The sequence below is a fragment of the Drosophila guanche genome, unplaced genomic scaffold, assembly GCF_900245975.1.
Source record: "Drosophila guanche unplaced genomic scaffold, DGUA_6, whole genome shotgun sequence".
Classification (NCBI taxonomy): domain Eukaryota; kingdom Metazoa; phylum Arthropoda; class Insecta; order Diptera; family Drosophilidae; genus Drosophila; species Drosophila guanche.
The window spans coordinates 6,997,318-7,009,915 of NW_022995743.1; the positions used below are offsets into that span (position 1 = coordinate 6,997,318).

At 44.6% G+C, this 12,598-nt stretch overlaps 6 protein-coding genes across 22 annotated transcripts in view; 4 read left to right on the plus strand and 2 right to left on the minus strand.

The window, feature by feature from the left end:
• Positions 1-79: 79 nt before the first annotated feature.
• Positions 80-3,501, minus strand: LOC117592243 (WD repeat-containing protein 43). Its single transcript, XM_034285878.1, has 7 exons — positions 3,149-3,501; positions 2,560-3,089; positions 2,023-2,505; positions 1,841-1,969; positions 1,623-1,772; positions 479-579; positions 80-411 (listed from the first exon to the last, which is right to left on the minus strand). Exons 1-7 carry the CDS (start codon positions 3,452-3,454, stop codon positions 221-223), a joined length of 1,890 nt encoding a protein of 629 aa, XP_034141769.1. The 5' UTR covers positions 3,455-3,501; the 3' UTR covers positions 80-220.
• LOC117592246 lies at positions 600-1,611 on the plus strand. The gene has a single exon (XM_034285881.1). It carries the CDS (start codon positions 669-671, stop codon positions 1,584-1,586), a length of 918 nt encoding a protein of 305 aa, XP_034141772.1. The 5' UTR covers positions 600-668; the 3' UTR covers positions 1,587-1,611.
• A 336-nt stretch (positions 3,502-3,837) lies between the features above and the next one.
• LOC117592245 (T-complex protein 1 subunit theta) lies at positions 3,838-5,837 on the plus strand. The gene is made up of 3 exons (XM_034285880.1): positions 3,838-3,998; positions 4,177-5,207; positions 5,270-5,837. Exons 1-3 carry the CDS (start codon positions 3,939-3,941, stop codon positions 5,817-5,819), a joined length of 1,641 nt encoding a protein of 546 aa, XP_034141771.1. The 5' UTR covers positions 3,838-3,938; the 3' UTR covers positions 5,820-5,837.
• Positions 5,838-6,283: 446 nt separating this feature from the next.
• LOC117592248 (guanine nucleotide-binding protein subunit gamma-1) lies at positions 6,284-9,641 on the minus strand. 2 transcript variants are annotated; one of them, XM_034285885.1, is made up of 2 exons: positions 9,557-9,641; positions 6,284-8,726 (listed from the first exon to the last, which is right to left on the minus strand). In XM_034285885.1, the coding sequence occupies exon 2, from the start codon at positions 8,704-8,706 to the stop codon at positions 8,494-8,496; it is 213 nt and encodes a 70-aa protein (XP_034141776.1). In that variant the 5' UTR covers positions 8,707-8,726; positions 9,557-9,641; the 3' UTR covers positions 6,284-8,493. The 2 variants fall into 2 exon arrangements, with proteins under 2 accessions (XP_034141776.1, XP_034141774.1); XM_034285883.1 differs by having other exon boundaries at positions 6,284-8,882.
• A 272-nt stretch (positions 9,642-9,913) lies between these two features.
• On the plus strand, positions 9,914-10,785 carry LOC117592247 (MRG/MORF4L-binding protein). The gene is made up of 2 exons (XM_034285882.1): positions 9,914-10,444; positions 10,502-10,785. Exons 1-2 carry the CDS (start codon positions 10,024-10,026, stop codon positions 10,690-10,692), a joined length of 612 nt encoding a protein of 203 aa, XP_034141773.1. The 5' UTR covers positions 9,914-10,023; the 3' UTR covers positions 10,693-10,785.
• A 771-nt stretch (positions 10,786-11,556) lies between these two features.
• LOC117578807 (myosin-9) overlaps positions 11,557-12,598 on the plus strand; it is a 36,892-nt gene continuing 35,850 nt past the window's right edge. For 8 of the 16 annotated variants that reach the window (XM_034264544.1, XM_034264547.1, XM_034264539.1 and 5 more), the window contains exon 1: positions 11,558-11,637. The gene's annotated coding sequence lies outside the window, so the exon portion shown is untranslated. Of the gene's footprint in view, positions 11,638-12,598 lie in introns of all 16 variants that reach the window. The other 8 variants (XM_034264550.1, XM_034264554.1, XM_034264551.1 and 5 more) reach the window with 4 other exon arrangements.

The following is a 12,598-nucleotide window of genomic DNA, read 5'->3' on the forward strand; positions in this document are numbered from 1 at the left end:
TCTTAGAAAATATAATTGGCTCCCTATTCGTTGTTGCACGTAGTTACTAAACACAAATAAAAATACAAATTGCATAGAATTCAGTGTGGAAAACTGTTTGGAAAACTACTCTAGTTTAATTGGCTTGGGAAAGGTTGGGTTCGCAGTTGGACAATAAAGAAATTGCATTGGTACCTATTATATCATGCTAATCCGCGGATTCAATATCCAAATCAGTCGCTCAATCGCTCAGATCGTCATCGTCATTTTCCGAGCCTTGTGTCATTGCCAGATCCTCCTCATCGGCCGCCAAATCATTGTCTGCCGCTAGGCCTTCGCCCGCAATGCTGTTTGAGCTGATGTTCTGCTCTTCCAGGTCGCTCCAGTTGCTTTCACCCTGTGCGCTGTCTCCGTCGGCGTCTACAGGCTCATCTGCAGAAAGCAGAAAGACTGATTTATACAAAACGACTACCAGAGGTAGTTTTTTCAAAATACTAACCTTCCTCTTCATCGTCCACACTTAAAACGTTGCTTTCATTCAAATGATTATCTGCGTTTCGCTTCATTTGACTTATGATCAGGTTGACTCGTCCAGAAATTCTTAAATTAAACAATACAAATCCGACTTGAAAAAGTGTACAAATAAAATACATTTCATTGGAATAAAATATTACCAAATTAAGCTCAAAATGGACAACAACCCCGTCTCGGACTCGGAGCTATTGGACCGCAAATACTCGCAAGCCTCCATTCTATTGAAATCGCGTCGATTGAACAAGACTTCGGACAATGAGCAGTCGGATGCCTGGGACGCGCGCATTGTCTCCCCCATAGTTGAGGTCGGAAGCATCGCCGAAGCAGTGGCCCATTGCAATAAGCCAGTTTGTGATGACGCCGACATGCAGTGCATAATGGACTTGGTGGACGGCACCCTTTGCGAAGCTCTGACCATACTGCAGTCCGATCCCCGGGGACTGTTTTGCTACAAGTTTCCAGGTACACCGAAGAACACAACTGCCAAAGTGCCTACGCTGCTCGAAGTTCAGGTGACGGACACTGTCAACGAGAGAGAGGGCGCTACCACTTTTGCCACAACAGTGGCAATAAGTGACTATGGGCCGAGCTCGGGCTCCAGCGGATTGCTGCGCAAACCGACGACTATTGGGGCATTTGAATACAGCAATGTACTGTCCGAGATCCAGGACTTTGTTGGACAGTGGCAGCTGTCGCCGGACACAAAGTGTGCGGTTCTCAGCAACCCCACTCAGCACGATATTCCCATCAAGGGAAAGATCTACTTCGTCGATGCACATTTCTCTCGGCCAACGCCACGCTGTCCCAACCCACTGGCTGTCGCCAAGGTGCGATTCATCATTACCGTCTCAAAGGTCATGCAGAAGCACTATCCAGTGATGATCACATACCGCTTTGAGGGCCACAACACTCTGTACTATGCGGTGGGCGAGCGTTCGCTGAACTCGTTTACTTTTCAAAGATTCTACATTGACACCATTCTGCACACCAAGTTGGCCTTCTACGCTGAGGTCTGCGAATGCCGACACGGCACTGTCGAGAAGCCCAAAAAGTCCAAGAAGGGCAAGCCCTGATGCCAATAAACATGCTTCGAAATACTAAATACTCACTGTAATGCCTCCGACAGACAATGCATCCGTTGCTGGGCCACGCCAAGGACAATTCCCAACTTTTCGCGTAGTGCCTGTTTGTCTTCCGACATCAGGGCACTCGTGTGCGTGCAGGCCAGTACTTGAAGCCAGCGTAGGGCAGATGTAACACTGTAATTTAAGGAAAAATGTAAGTAGATTCTTCATTCGAATTACAAGCAACTAAGTCGTGCACTTACTTAGCATGCTTTCCCTGTATAAGTATTGAGAGTTCGTTCACCAAGGGGTTGACATATTCGAGCGGCAGGCGGTCCAGTGTCAGCTGTATCGTCTCCGTGTCATGTGTACTGAGCACTGCATCGATCATGCTGAAAAGGAAGACTGTTAAGTGCGCTCTTGGCACGATTAAGCAGAATCTTACGCCTGATCCTTGCTGTGCAGCGCCTGCATCAGGAGCTGTGTCTTGCTCTGTGTTTGCAGCTTCCCACCACCCAGTTTGGTGGCTTTGATCTGCAGGTGCTGCAAGCGCGCCTCCATTGGAACGTCGTTTTGTACTTTCTTCTGGGAAATCGGCAGTGCACTATTGTACTCCACAATCTTCTGACTCACGACAGGTGTGAGCGTTTTTTGTGCAGCCTGCAGGGCTTGCACCTTGCCCTTCTTCTTAGCATACAATTTTTTTGGGTCGGCGCGAACGATAACATTCAATTTCTCAGCATAGTTGGGGGTGAAGCGTTCGAATTGGATTTGTTTGCGATTTCCGTAACCAAAAAGAATCTCGTGCGCGCGATTTTTGTCGGCTACAAAGTAAGAGGCCAGAGCATGTATGGGCTCGACCGTATCAGAGCCATCAGAAACGATTTGCAGGGAGGCCTTTGGCTTCACGAACTTCTCGGCGGACAGACTGCAATGGCATAGGCATTAATTGGGTATTATTTTTGAAATCCTAATGGTTTACCTGTTCACATTCAAAAGGTATATGTGTATGATGCCGTTGCGAGTCACACTCGCCACCCGCAGCTGTCCGTCGTCTTGTACTTCGCTGGACAAACAGTAGGCAAGATCCTCCATAAGCAGCGTACAGGAAGACGCTTTGTTCTTGCCCTTCTTCTCAATCTTCCAGAAGCAAATGACTCTCTCCATTCGAGCTGTGGTCAGAACGAATTCCGCATCGTCAGTGCACACAACGCTGCTGATGGCATTAACCTCGCCAGAGTGCCCGGTGAAGGTTTCAACCAACTCCTTGGTATCCACATCATAGACCTTTAGCTGGCGTGAGCCAACTGCTAAGGTCCGACTCTTTGGTAGATACACGATGTTTCGTGGCTTCTCGGGTCCAACCTGCCAGTCGCTGATGCAGCGCTCTTGCTCCAACGACCAAACAAGCGCCCGACAATCAACTCCCACTGTATACAGATGCCCCGCATTGTCGTACACAATCGATGTGACTGGGCCATCGTGACTGTCGCCACTCAGAGTACGTTCAATCTGCAATGGCACGAGAGCATTACTGGGGAACGTGTTACAATGAACCAATCGATTCTTACCTTTCCCTCGGCCAATGAATATATGACTACGACGCCTTTCAACGTTCCCAGAGCAATGTAGAGTTGGTCGCTGGCCGCCTCTTGGCTCGGCAGACTCTTGCGCGACTTCTTGGGTCGCGGCGCTGCCACCAAAACCCACGTGAGCGCTGTGCAGGGGCCAGATACCTGCAGGTTCGGAGTGAACTCCTGTTTCAGCGTGTTCGTCTCCGTGTTCCATACTCGCAGTATTCCCAGCTCGTCAACAGAAGCAAAGAGTTGACCACCATTGGGAGAAAACCCCAACACGTGCTTCTTGCCTTGCGACATTGTTATTTTACAAATTTACGTATTTGCGGCAAGGGGCTCCTATCGATACCTATCGATATAACAAAGAAAAATCTATCGCAAGACACCGATTTATAAGAAAGTAGTAGTCGCCGATATATTAAGATTTGATTCCATCGCTAGACACTTTGGGCGCGTTCACTATCGGCAATAATTTAAGAATTGTCTATTGCTACTTTTTCCAAACTGTCAACAAATAATCAAAACTGTATCTAGGTCGTTCTTTTTTAGATCAAAATACTAATTTAAATTAGTTTTTGGCGTCCACTGTAGCGTATTTTAGACAAATATATATTTAAGATAGTAGCGACAAAGTTCCAGGAAAGTATTGAATCAAATCGCTAACAACATCGATATAAATTCGGTCCAGAATATTCGTCGCCGCCGTCTGATTGCTTTGAGGTTATACAAACTTGCTTTAATTTACCGACGACTTGCTGTGTGAAATTGAAATCTGTGTACAAAAATGGCTTTATCTGTACCAAAAGCACCCGGAGTATCGCAGATGCTAAAGGATGGCGCCCGGGTAAGTGTAATATAAAGGATGTAGAAAGTATAGCCCATATTATCACCGATTCCATTGAAATTCGGTCAAAAATAAAAACATGCCGTTTCGGTGAGGCGCGTGATTAGTCATCGCCATTGCAAAAGTCATGCATTTTCATGAAAAATGTCTGAAATGATAATTTATCTCATGTCCTTAGATGTATAGCGGGCTCGAGGAAGCCGTCTACCGCAACATCAGTGCCTGCAAGGAGTTTGCACAGACAATGCGTTCCGCCTACGGCCCCAATGGAATGAACAAAATGATCATCAACCACATTGAGAAGCAGTTTGTGACCAGCGATGCCGGAACCATTATGCGGGAGCTAGATGTTGAGCATCCTGCCGCTAAGCTGATCGTCATGGCCAGTCAAATGCAGGACGCTGAGGTCGGAGATGGCACCAACTTCGTTGTGGTGCTGGCCGGCGCTCTGCTCGAGTCGGCAGAGGAGCTGCTGCGTCTGGGCATCACCACTGCCGAAATAGCCGATGGCTATGAAAAGGCACTGGAGAAGGCACTCGAAATTCTGCCCAAATTGGTTTGCCATAAAATCGAGGACTATCGTGACGTTAACAAGGTAAAGGATGTCCTCCGGACAACCATCATGTCAAAACAGTACGGCCAGGAGGACTTCCTCAATGACCTGGTGAGCAAGGCCTGTGTCTCCATATTGCCTGACGAGGGCACATTCAACGTGGACAACATTCGCATCTGCAAGATCCTTGGCAGTGGTCTGCCCAAGTCGGAAGTAGTCCGTGGTATGGTCTTCAAGCGCTTCGTTGAGGGTGATGTCACGTTTGCCGAAAAGGCAAAGATCGCCATTTTCTCGTGCCCCGTGGACATTATCCAGACGGAGACCAAGGGCACAGTATTGATTAAGTCGGCTGACGAACTCATGAAGTTCTCGTCTGGAGAGGAGAGCCTGCTGGAGAATCAGATCAAGGCTATTGCCGATGCCGGTGTTAAGGTCGTCGTTGCCGGTGGCAAGGTAGGCGACATGGCCCTGCATTTCCTCAACAAATACGGCCTCATGGCTGTCCGTTTGAACTCCAAGTTCGACCTGCGCCGTCTGAGTCGTTCTGTGAACGCCACAGTTCTGCCGCGCATTACCACGCCTAGCCAGGAGGAGTTGGGCTACTGCGACAAGGTGTGCATTGAGGAGCTGGGAGACACAACAATCGTAGCATTTAGGTGAGTAATCCCATTAAATAATGTGCTAGAATGTCAAAGTAAACTGTTGTTCTTCGTTCCAGGAATGAGGGCAAAGACTCGCGCATTGCCACAGTTGTGATTCGTGGTGCCACAGACAACTTCATGGATGACATCGAGCGCGGCCTAGACGACGCCGTGAACAGCTTCAAGTGCCTCACACGCGATGGGCGCTATCTGCCAGGTGCCGGCGCCACCGAAATTGAGCTGGCCACCCAGCTGTCTGCGTATGCCGACACTTTGCCTGGCTTGGAGCAGTACTCTGTGCGCAAGTTTGCCAACGCCCTGGAAGTGTTCCCCAAGGCCCTGGCTGAAAACTCTGGATTCAACGGCACCGAAGCTGTCAACCTATTGTATTTGGCGCACAATTCCGAGAGCGGCAAGAACATCGGCTTCGACATTGAAGCGGAGACGGCAAGCACAATCGATGCGGCGAAGGCAAAGCTCTTCGATCTGTATCAAGGAAAGTTCTGGGGTCTCAAGTATGCTGTTGGTGCGGCCACAACCATCTTAAAGGTGGACCAGATTATCATGGCCAAGCGTGCCGGTGGTCCCAAGCCGCGTCAGGCAGCCGGCAGTGATGATGAGAGCTAAACATCTCCCCCAAACACTCTAATTAGTTTCTCCCACTCCTGCAAAGTATGCTTCACACACGACTCGCCGTGGAAATTATAAATTTCATTAACATCTCTCACCCACACACATGTCTACATGCACACTCACACACAAACAGTTTCTTGTATTAATAAACCTAACTTACGAAAACTGAGACAGAATTCTCGTTCATTATTGGGTAAATAAAACAATGTTTGGGTGTGTTTTCGCACCGAACCTGGTGCCACCGCTAGGATAACTCTTCTATGTTAGTTATCGCATTTTTATTTTTGGAATATAAGCAAACGATTAATTGTTTTTTTCATTTGAGTTGGGTACAATAGATATTTCAAATGCTTATTTGCAGATACATTTCAATAATATTTGTGTGGACACTCGGCAAACGTCTGCCATCCCAGTGGGGGGCGAGACGGTGCGGTCCCAAAATATTTGTATTAATTTTCGAATAAAATACGATCTCGTTGTCGCTTTTCAATTGAAGTGAATAAAACTTGCTAAATCTCTTGTGATATCTGGTCTCGATGTACATGATTTTGAGTGCTGGTGATTTGTTATTTTTTTTGGTTACCTTTTCATATTAATAGTGGTAATAATTGCACGCGGGGTCTGCCCGTAGCGAACGGATTGGGCACGAATCCATCCGTGCTCCATTGGATGGTTCGCTCGCCCAATCGCCGCAGCAAACCCCCTGCTGGCTAGCCCTAACAAACGAAAGTATCTATCGAAAGAATAAATATTTGAATGCAAAAAAGTGTTTGGCAAATCGAAAATTGTTCTGCTAAATGTCGGAAAGTATGTGTGGGCTTCTAAACCAACTGCAGTTTTGATCTGGAGACCACCAAACTCAAAATTGTCTAAAATCCATCCGAATGTTAATTTTGTGCCACATTTTGCTGTTTGCTCACGACAGCAAACTGTGGCTCAAAATCTCGGACAAAGTTCTCAAACAAAACGCCTCTGCAAAAATGTGTGATTCCTATGTTAACTCTGCTCTACGATTTTTCATTATCAACTAAAGTTACCGCCAATTTATAACTATTTAAATGCAACACTGGAAGAACCGACCGATTAAATTATATTGTTGCATCATTTTCATCATCACAACTTGTCTTCTCTGGCCGGAGGCTGACACAATTGTCACAATGAAAATCGACATAAACATATCTTTTTTTTTTGTATCTAACATGTACGAGTGGGGGTTATCATGATTGATGTATGATAAGCGTGCCTTCTTCGTGAACTGAATTCACATTACTATTCATTCCAATACCATACAAATATGCCCATTGCCACGTTAGAGTGTATAAAAATAGCTTTTCTCCTGTTATTACTTTGCATTTCATGCTAATTACATTTTAGTATATTGCCCGTAACTCATTTCAATGACCATGAATGCATGTGTTTGTGATGTCTGTAGGAAACAATAAGAGTGTCAACACAATTTAAGATATTTTCACAGAGTATTTTGGACAAAAAAACAAAAATCACACATTCTTTGTCACATTTGTCATTTTCGGTAAGGGAATCGGAAAAGTGCAGAAAATTTACGGACTTTTGCCTGGTTGACCTGAAATGAATTATTGTTCTAGAATGCAAGTTACAAATCATTAATTTTCATTGCATATTGGCATATTGTGTGAATCAAAATGGATAAACTACGCTATAGAGAGAGAGAGTTATATATTGGATTTGTTCCATTCTTTGGTATTATATGCTTGCTGCGCTACTACAGCGGTTCGTAATATATTTGGACTAAGAAAAACTTGATAATAAACGCACTAAAGTTTTGCGATAAGTTCAACTAGCTTGTGGGTTTCATTTGTTGCATTTCTGCTCATTTTTAAAGCCTTTAAAGTAATTCGATAATATATTTGCGTATATTTTGCATTTTTTGCTTGTTTTGTTTTCATTTTAGTAGTTTCCATGATCCATCCATAGCAATTGGTGGTCAATGAGCTGCGCGGCTCTCTTTTTTTGTTCAAAATACAACGATATTCGATATTCGATTCAATTGTTGTCATTTATCAATATCAATATTCAATAAATATAACAGATATTTCTCGAAATAAGAAGCCAAAATATATGTATCTTCTGTTGGGTTTACGTTTATTGATAAATTTGTATGTCGGATTATTCTTGTTGATAATAAGGTATATATGTGTGTGTTTCGGTTTATACTTGTAGTTTAGGTAGTTGTTGTAGGAGAAGTTGTTGTAGTAGTAGTAGTGGTAGTAGATGCCATAGTCAGCGCATTGATTTTCGTAATTGTTGGGATACTCGCGAGTACTACCATTCGGATAGAGACAACTCTGATATATCTTTGGGACAAATGCTTCGATTATGAATTTGGAATCTTTCTGTGGGCTTGGTAAACCTTATACACCTGTTAACGTGAGTGGTACATATTGATATATCGTTATATATTCATAGCAATCGCAACATACATATGTTGCTTGAGACAATTTGCTTTGCTTGCTGTTATTATAGTTTTTGCACAAAGAGTTATATTGAGATATATATTGATCCAGGTGGCGTTGACTGGTACTGGTGTCATTATTACACATATACATATTAAGAATCCATCTTGCTAAACTAAAAGTAAACTATAGGATCTGCATATTAATGCAGAACATCGCCAACTCCAAACTCCTCCTTAAAGAACGGTGCACGAGGACTTTTCACGGAATGGATTTACCTTCTGGCTGGTGAATCCAGTCAAAAGGTAATCCTCCTGCTCGTGCTCCGTGATGTACTTCATCATTTTGGCGCACGACTCCGAAATGGTCTGGCGCTCCATGGACGCCTCGCGACGCAGCTGGTCAACGACAATGCGTTGCTGTTGTAGAGATGATGACATTACGTCCATGATGGCTGTCTCGGATAGGCCTATGGTTGAAAAGTTTCTCAGTGATACTGTGATATGCAATTACAAGGGTGGGTGGGGATGGTTGTGGTTTTTGTTGTGGTTGTGTGGTCTGGACAAGGTTAGCGAGTTCAAAAGCTCTGCTCGTTTTGGTGTTTTGGATGATTCTTAATTGCTCGCTGGAAATAATAATAAAAGAAGTGCATTGCAGCATGGTAATCGTTTAAACATTTTGATCAATTGTGTGCGTCCCACACCAGTACAACATTTAACAAGCGACAGCGACACAACGCTAAACATATACTATGTACGCACATTAGATATTCTGTTCTGCAGGTAGATACAGCTTGGAAGAGAGTTAGTTAGTTAGGTAGAGTTTCAGACATTCGAAAGTGAAAGAGATAGATTTGTGAGTCACGCATAGATACACATGTAAATGAGGGGCTAAACACAGCGCGACATATGTACGAAAACGTCAGTAGGCATGGTTTAATCGATCGATGATTAACTTTTCAGCGCCAGCACCCGAAGCCTTGACTTCTGCACAGAACAAGGGCAAGGGTTTGTTTAAATAATATAAGAAGAACAGACGATAGAAGTAGGCGGGCACTATTAACAGCATAACATATGAATCTCCGAAACGATTTACAAAAAATATAAAGCAAGTAATACTTTTTTCTTTTTTGCAGCTATACAGGAAGATTTGCATAGGTGCACATGTGCATACATACATACAGATGTATGCCCATATGGCTAACAGTTTTGACGGACACAGTGACAGCGTTAGAGGTAAGGAATTTAGTTAAATGCACACACAACACACAACTATAATTAAACGCAAATATTTATTTACCAGCTTTGTTGTTTTATATAGTTTTTGTATTTCCGAAACTCCAGCAGCAAAAGATACACACCCAAACAGTGTGACCGCTGAATAATCGATCAAATATACCGTCAGACCCTCGAAAACATACCGAAATATACAATTCCATTTGGAAAATATAATGTAAATACCGTAAATCTTAAATCATTTTCCTCGACTTTGATCTTCTGTTTAATATTCCCAGTAGGCTAGAACTCTCAACACTACAAATGTAATTTTATCCGATTGATGATTAAATTTTCTACAATCTAGCTTATTTTAAAAACGCTCACACCTTTTTCTTAGCTATAAGAACACCGTGCACTGGGCACACCTTGCATCAACAAACATCGATAGCACGCCGAGCATACCCTCTACAACAAAATATCGACAGCCCCATCACCGACTAAAACCAGATTCATCGTCGTGCGGCAACCCAAAAACCAAAACAAAATAAAATGATGGCCAAAGATAAGGGGCTGGCTGGAGCTGGGGCGGCCGCCCCATTGCCGGCAACAGGCGACCATGAGTGGTCCGCGGAAGAGGAGTTGCAGCTTTTCCACGCCATGGAAGGACTGCGTCCGGTGGGCATCAACAAACATTTCTACATGTCGTGCATTGCGCAGAGGCTCTCAAAGTCTCTGAATCGCGAGATGCCCAGTGAACTGATTTGGAAGCACTTGGGCACCATGTACAAGCTGAAGGAGTTGGACGACCTGGAGACGCTGCCCTTTCCAAACGAGGAGCGAGAGTTTTGCCTGCCAGAACAGGAGTACGGAACGCTATTGACCAAAAAGAAGGTGGAGGTTAACTCGAACGATGAAACCACAGATGGCCCATCAGCTGTTGCTGCCCCAGTCACAGAGAGCAACGGCAAAGGTGAGTTATTCAATTGCATGCGGAATACTTTACTGATGTATCATATTTGCATTGCAGCTCCGCCAGCTACAACCAAAGCACAGGTGCACTCCAACACTTCAAAAGACATCGAAAAGAAGCTAGCGGCAAAGCCAATTGATCTGCCCAAGCGTCCAGCCAAGCGTACACGCGGCTCGATGTCAAATGAATCGATTAGCCCCTCAACCACACCACCGCCAGTGCAGAGCAGCAAGCGTCGTCGCATTTAAAGTGCATTGCGCGGACTCGAAACTAAAAATACAACAAATAACTATAGAGTTTACTAAATACATATGTATGTAGCTTAAGTTAACAAATAATGTCGGTACAAAATATGCATAATACAATGTGTACTGTGCTACATCCTTGGTAGACTGCATTTAAATGGCATACAGCGGTCCGAAAGGATGCACAGAGAGCAGGCCATTACAAGACGCACGCTAGCAAGTCACCGCATGGATGGATCGTATGCCACCATCCAGGGGATTGTGCGTGTCTGTACCGTGATGAAGTAGTTCTCCAAGCGAAGGCCGATACGTGCATAATCTTGGATCTCTCATTGGATGATGTTGCCCTATATTTACCATGATCTTCGCCTTTGCAGCCTCATATTTGCGCTGCGATGAAGCAATCGCGAGGGAAGAGAAACAGAGCTGTTCTATCTGGAAAAAATAGTCCCGAGTCCCAGCTGAATGATATCTGCTGTCCGCGAGTAAATGAATGCAAAATTGTAGCATACATTTTGGGGCAGGAAACAGTTTAAATCTTTGGCGCGCAGCATTGCCAACATGGAATTGTACACGTAAGCAAAGCACGTATCAGAATTTTCTTTTGAGCATAACGCAATGTGGTGGTTTTATAGTTTGATTTCGGAATGTCGGAATTACAAAGCAAATGCCAGCACTCGGAAAAGTGCGCGAGCGCCGACAGGAAAATTCATTGATTGTAATCGGCCAAGAGAGAGAGAGACTCTCTCTTACTGGCTGGCTGACTGAGTGCCGCTCGCTTACTATTCCTAGGCTAGAAGCTGGGGAGAGGTCGGAAAACTCACCACTTGAGGCGACTATAACAGCGACTGGCACGGACGAGCGGCGCTCAGTTCTTTGAGGGTAGTTAGTTGGACAACGGCGTTGCCGAAAACGGGCCACCTCAGCTGCCGCACAACCAATTTTTGGGTTAGGAATATACACACCAACGAATTCCCTCACACGTACACACACACACACACACACACACACACACATGCAGAGTATATGTATCTGACTGAGAAATGTATAAGGCCAAGAAAAATTCAGCTTAATTGCATTCGAGACGAGAAAAGTGAAATAGAAGTCAGCAAAAAAATGCCATCGGCACCTCACAATTGTCTTTGAAATAGATCAAATCCAAATTAGTCGCTCTGTCGTGTGCGTGTGTGTAGGTGTGTTGTAATCGTTTATAGTATAGCTATATGTGAATGTGAATGTGAATGTGAACGTGAGTGTGTGTCTGTGTATGCGTGTGTAGCAGCAATTCCGCTAGAGGCTGCTCCCTGGATACAGAAAAGTGATTTCCTGTAAAATGTGCAAAAAGAAACGCGACTAAAAACGGAAGAAAACCAAGTGCCGCCTAGGAGGAAAACTCGATGAAAACTCCCCAAAATGAAAACCAATAAATACTCTACGAATATTTCCCGATACACACACACACACACACACACACACACACATACATTGCATACCAATACATGTATAATCCATCAATCAAAGAGCGGACAAGTGAAGTGTGGCTCTGGTTCTTGTTGTTGGCCCACTAAACGGTGTATCGATTGAGGGGAAAAGCAAAATTATTATAAATTGCTTCAACCTACATATAAGCCATTCGAGATATACCCCTCCCCCTCCACCGAAACACACACACTCCCACAAATGAATACACATACGCAGGCAACCACGCATACTACAGGGTGGACGCTTGGAGGGAGACATTGAGTTGGAAAAGCTATAAGCTTGCGGTGCGGTAGAGCAGGCTGCGGGAGGAGTGGCAAACGAAGTGGCAGAAGGTGGTGTTGCTGGTCCCAGCATTATGTTGTAGAAACCCCCTACCGCGCCCTATGCCACCCACTTCCCTCGTAATTCGTTCATCGTTACGTCGAAC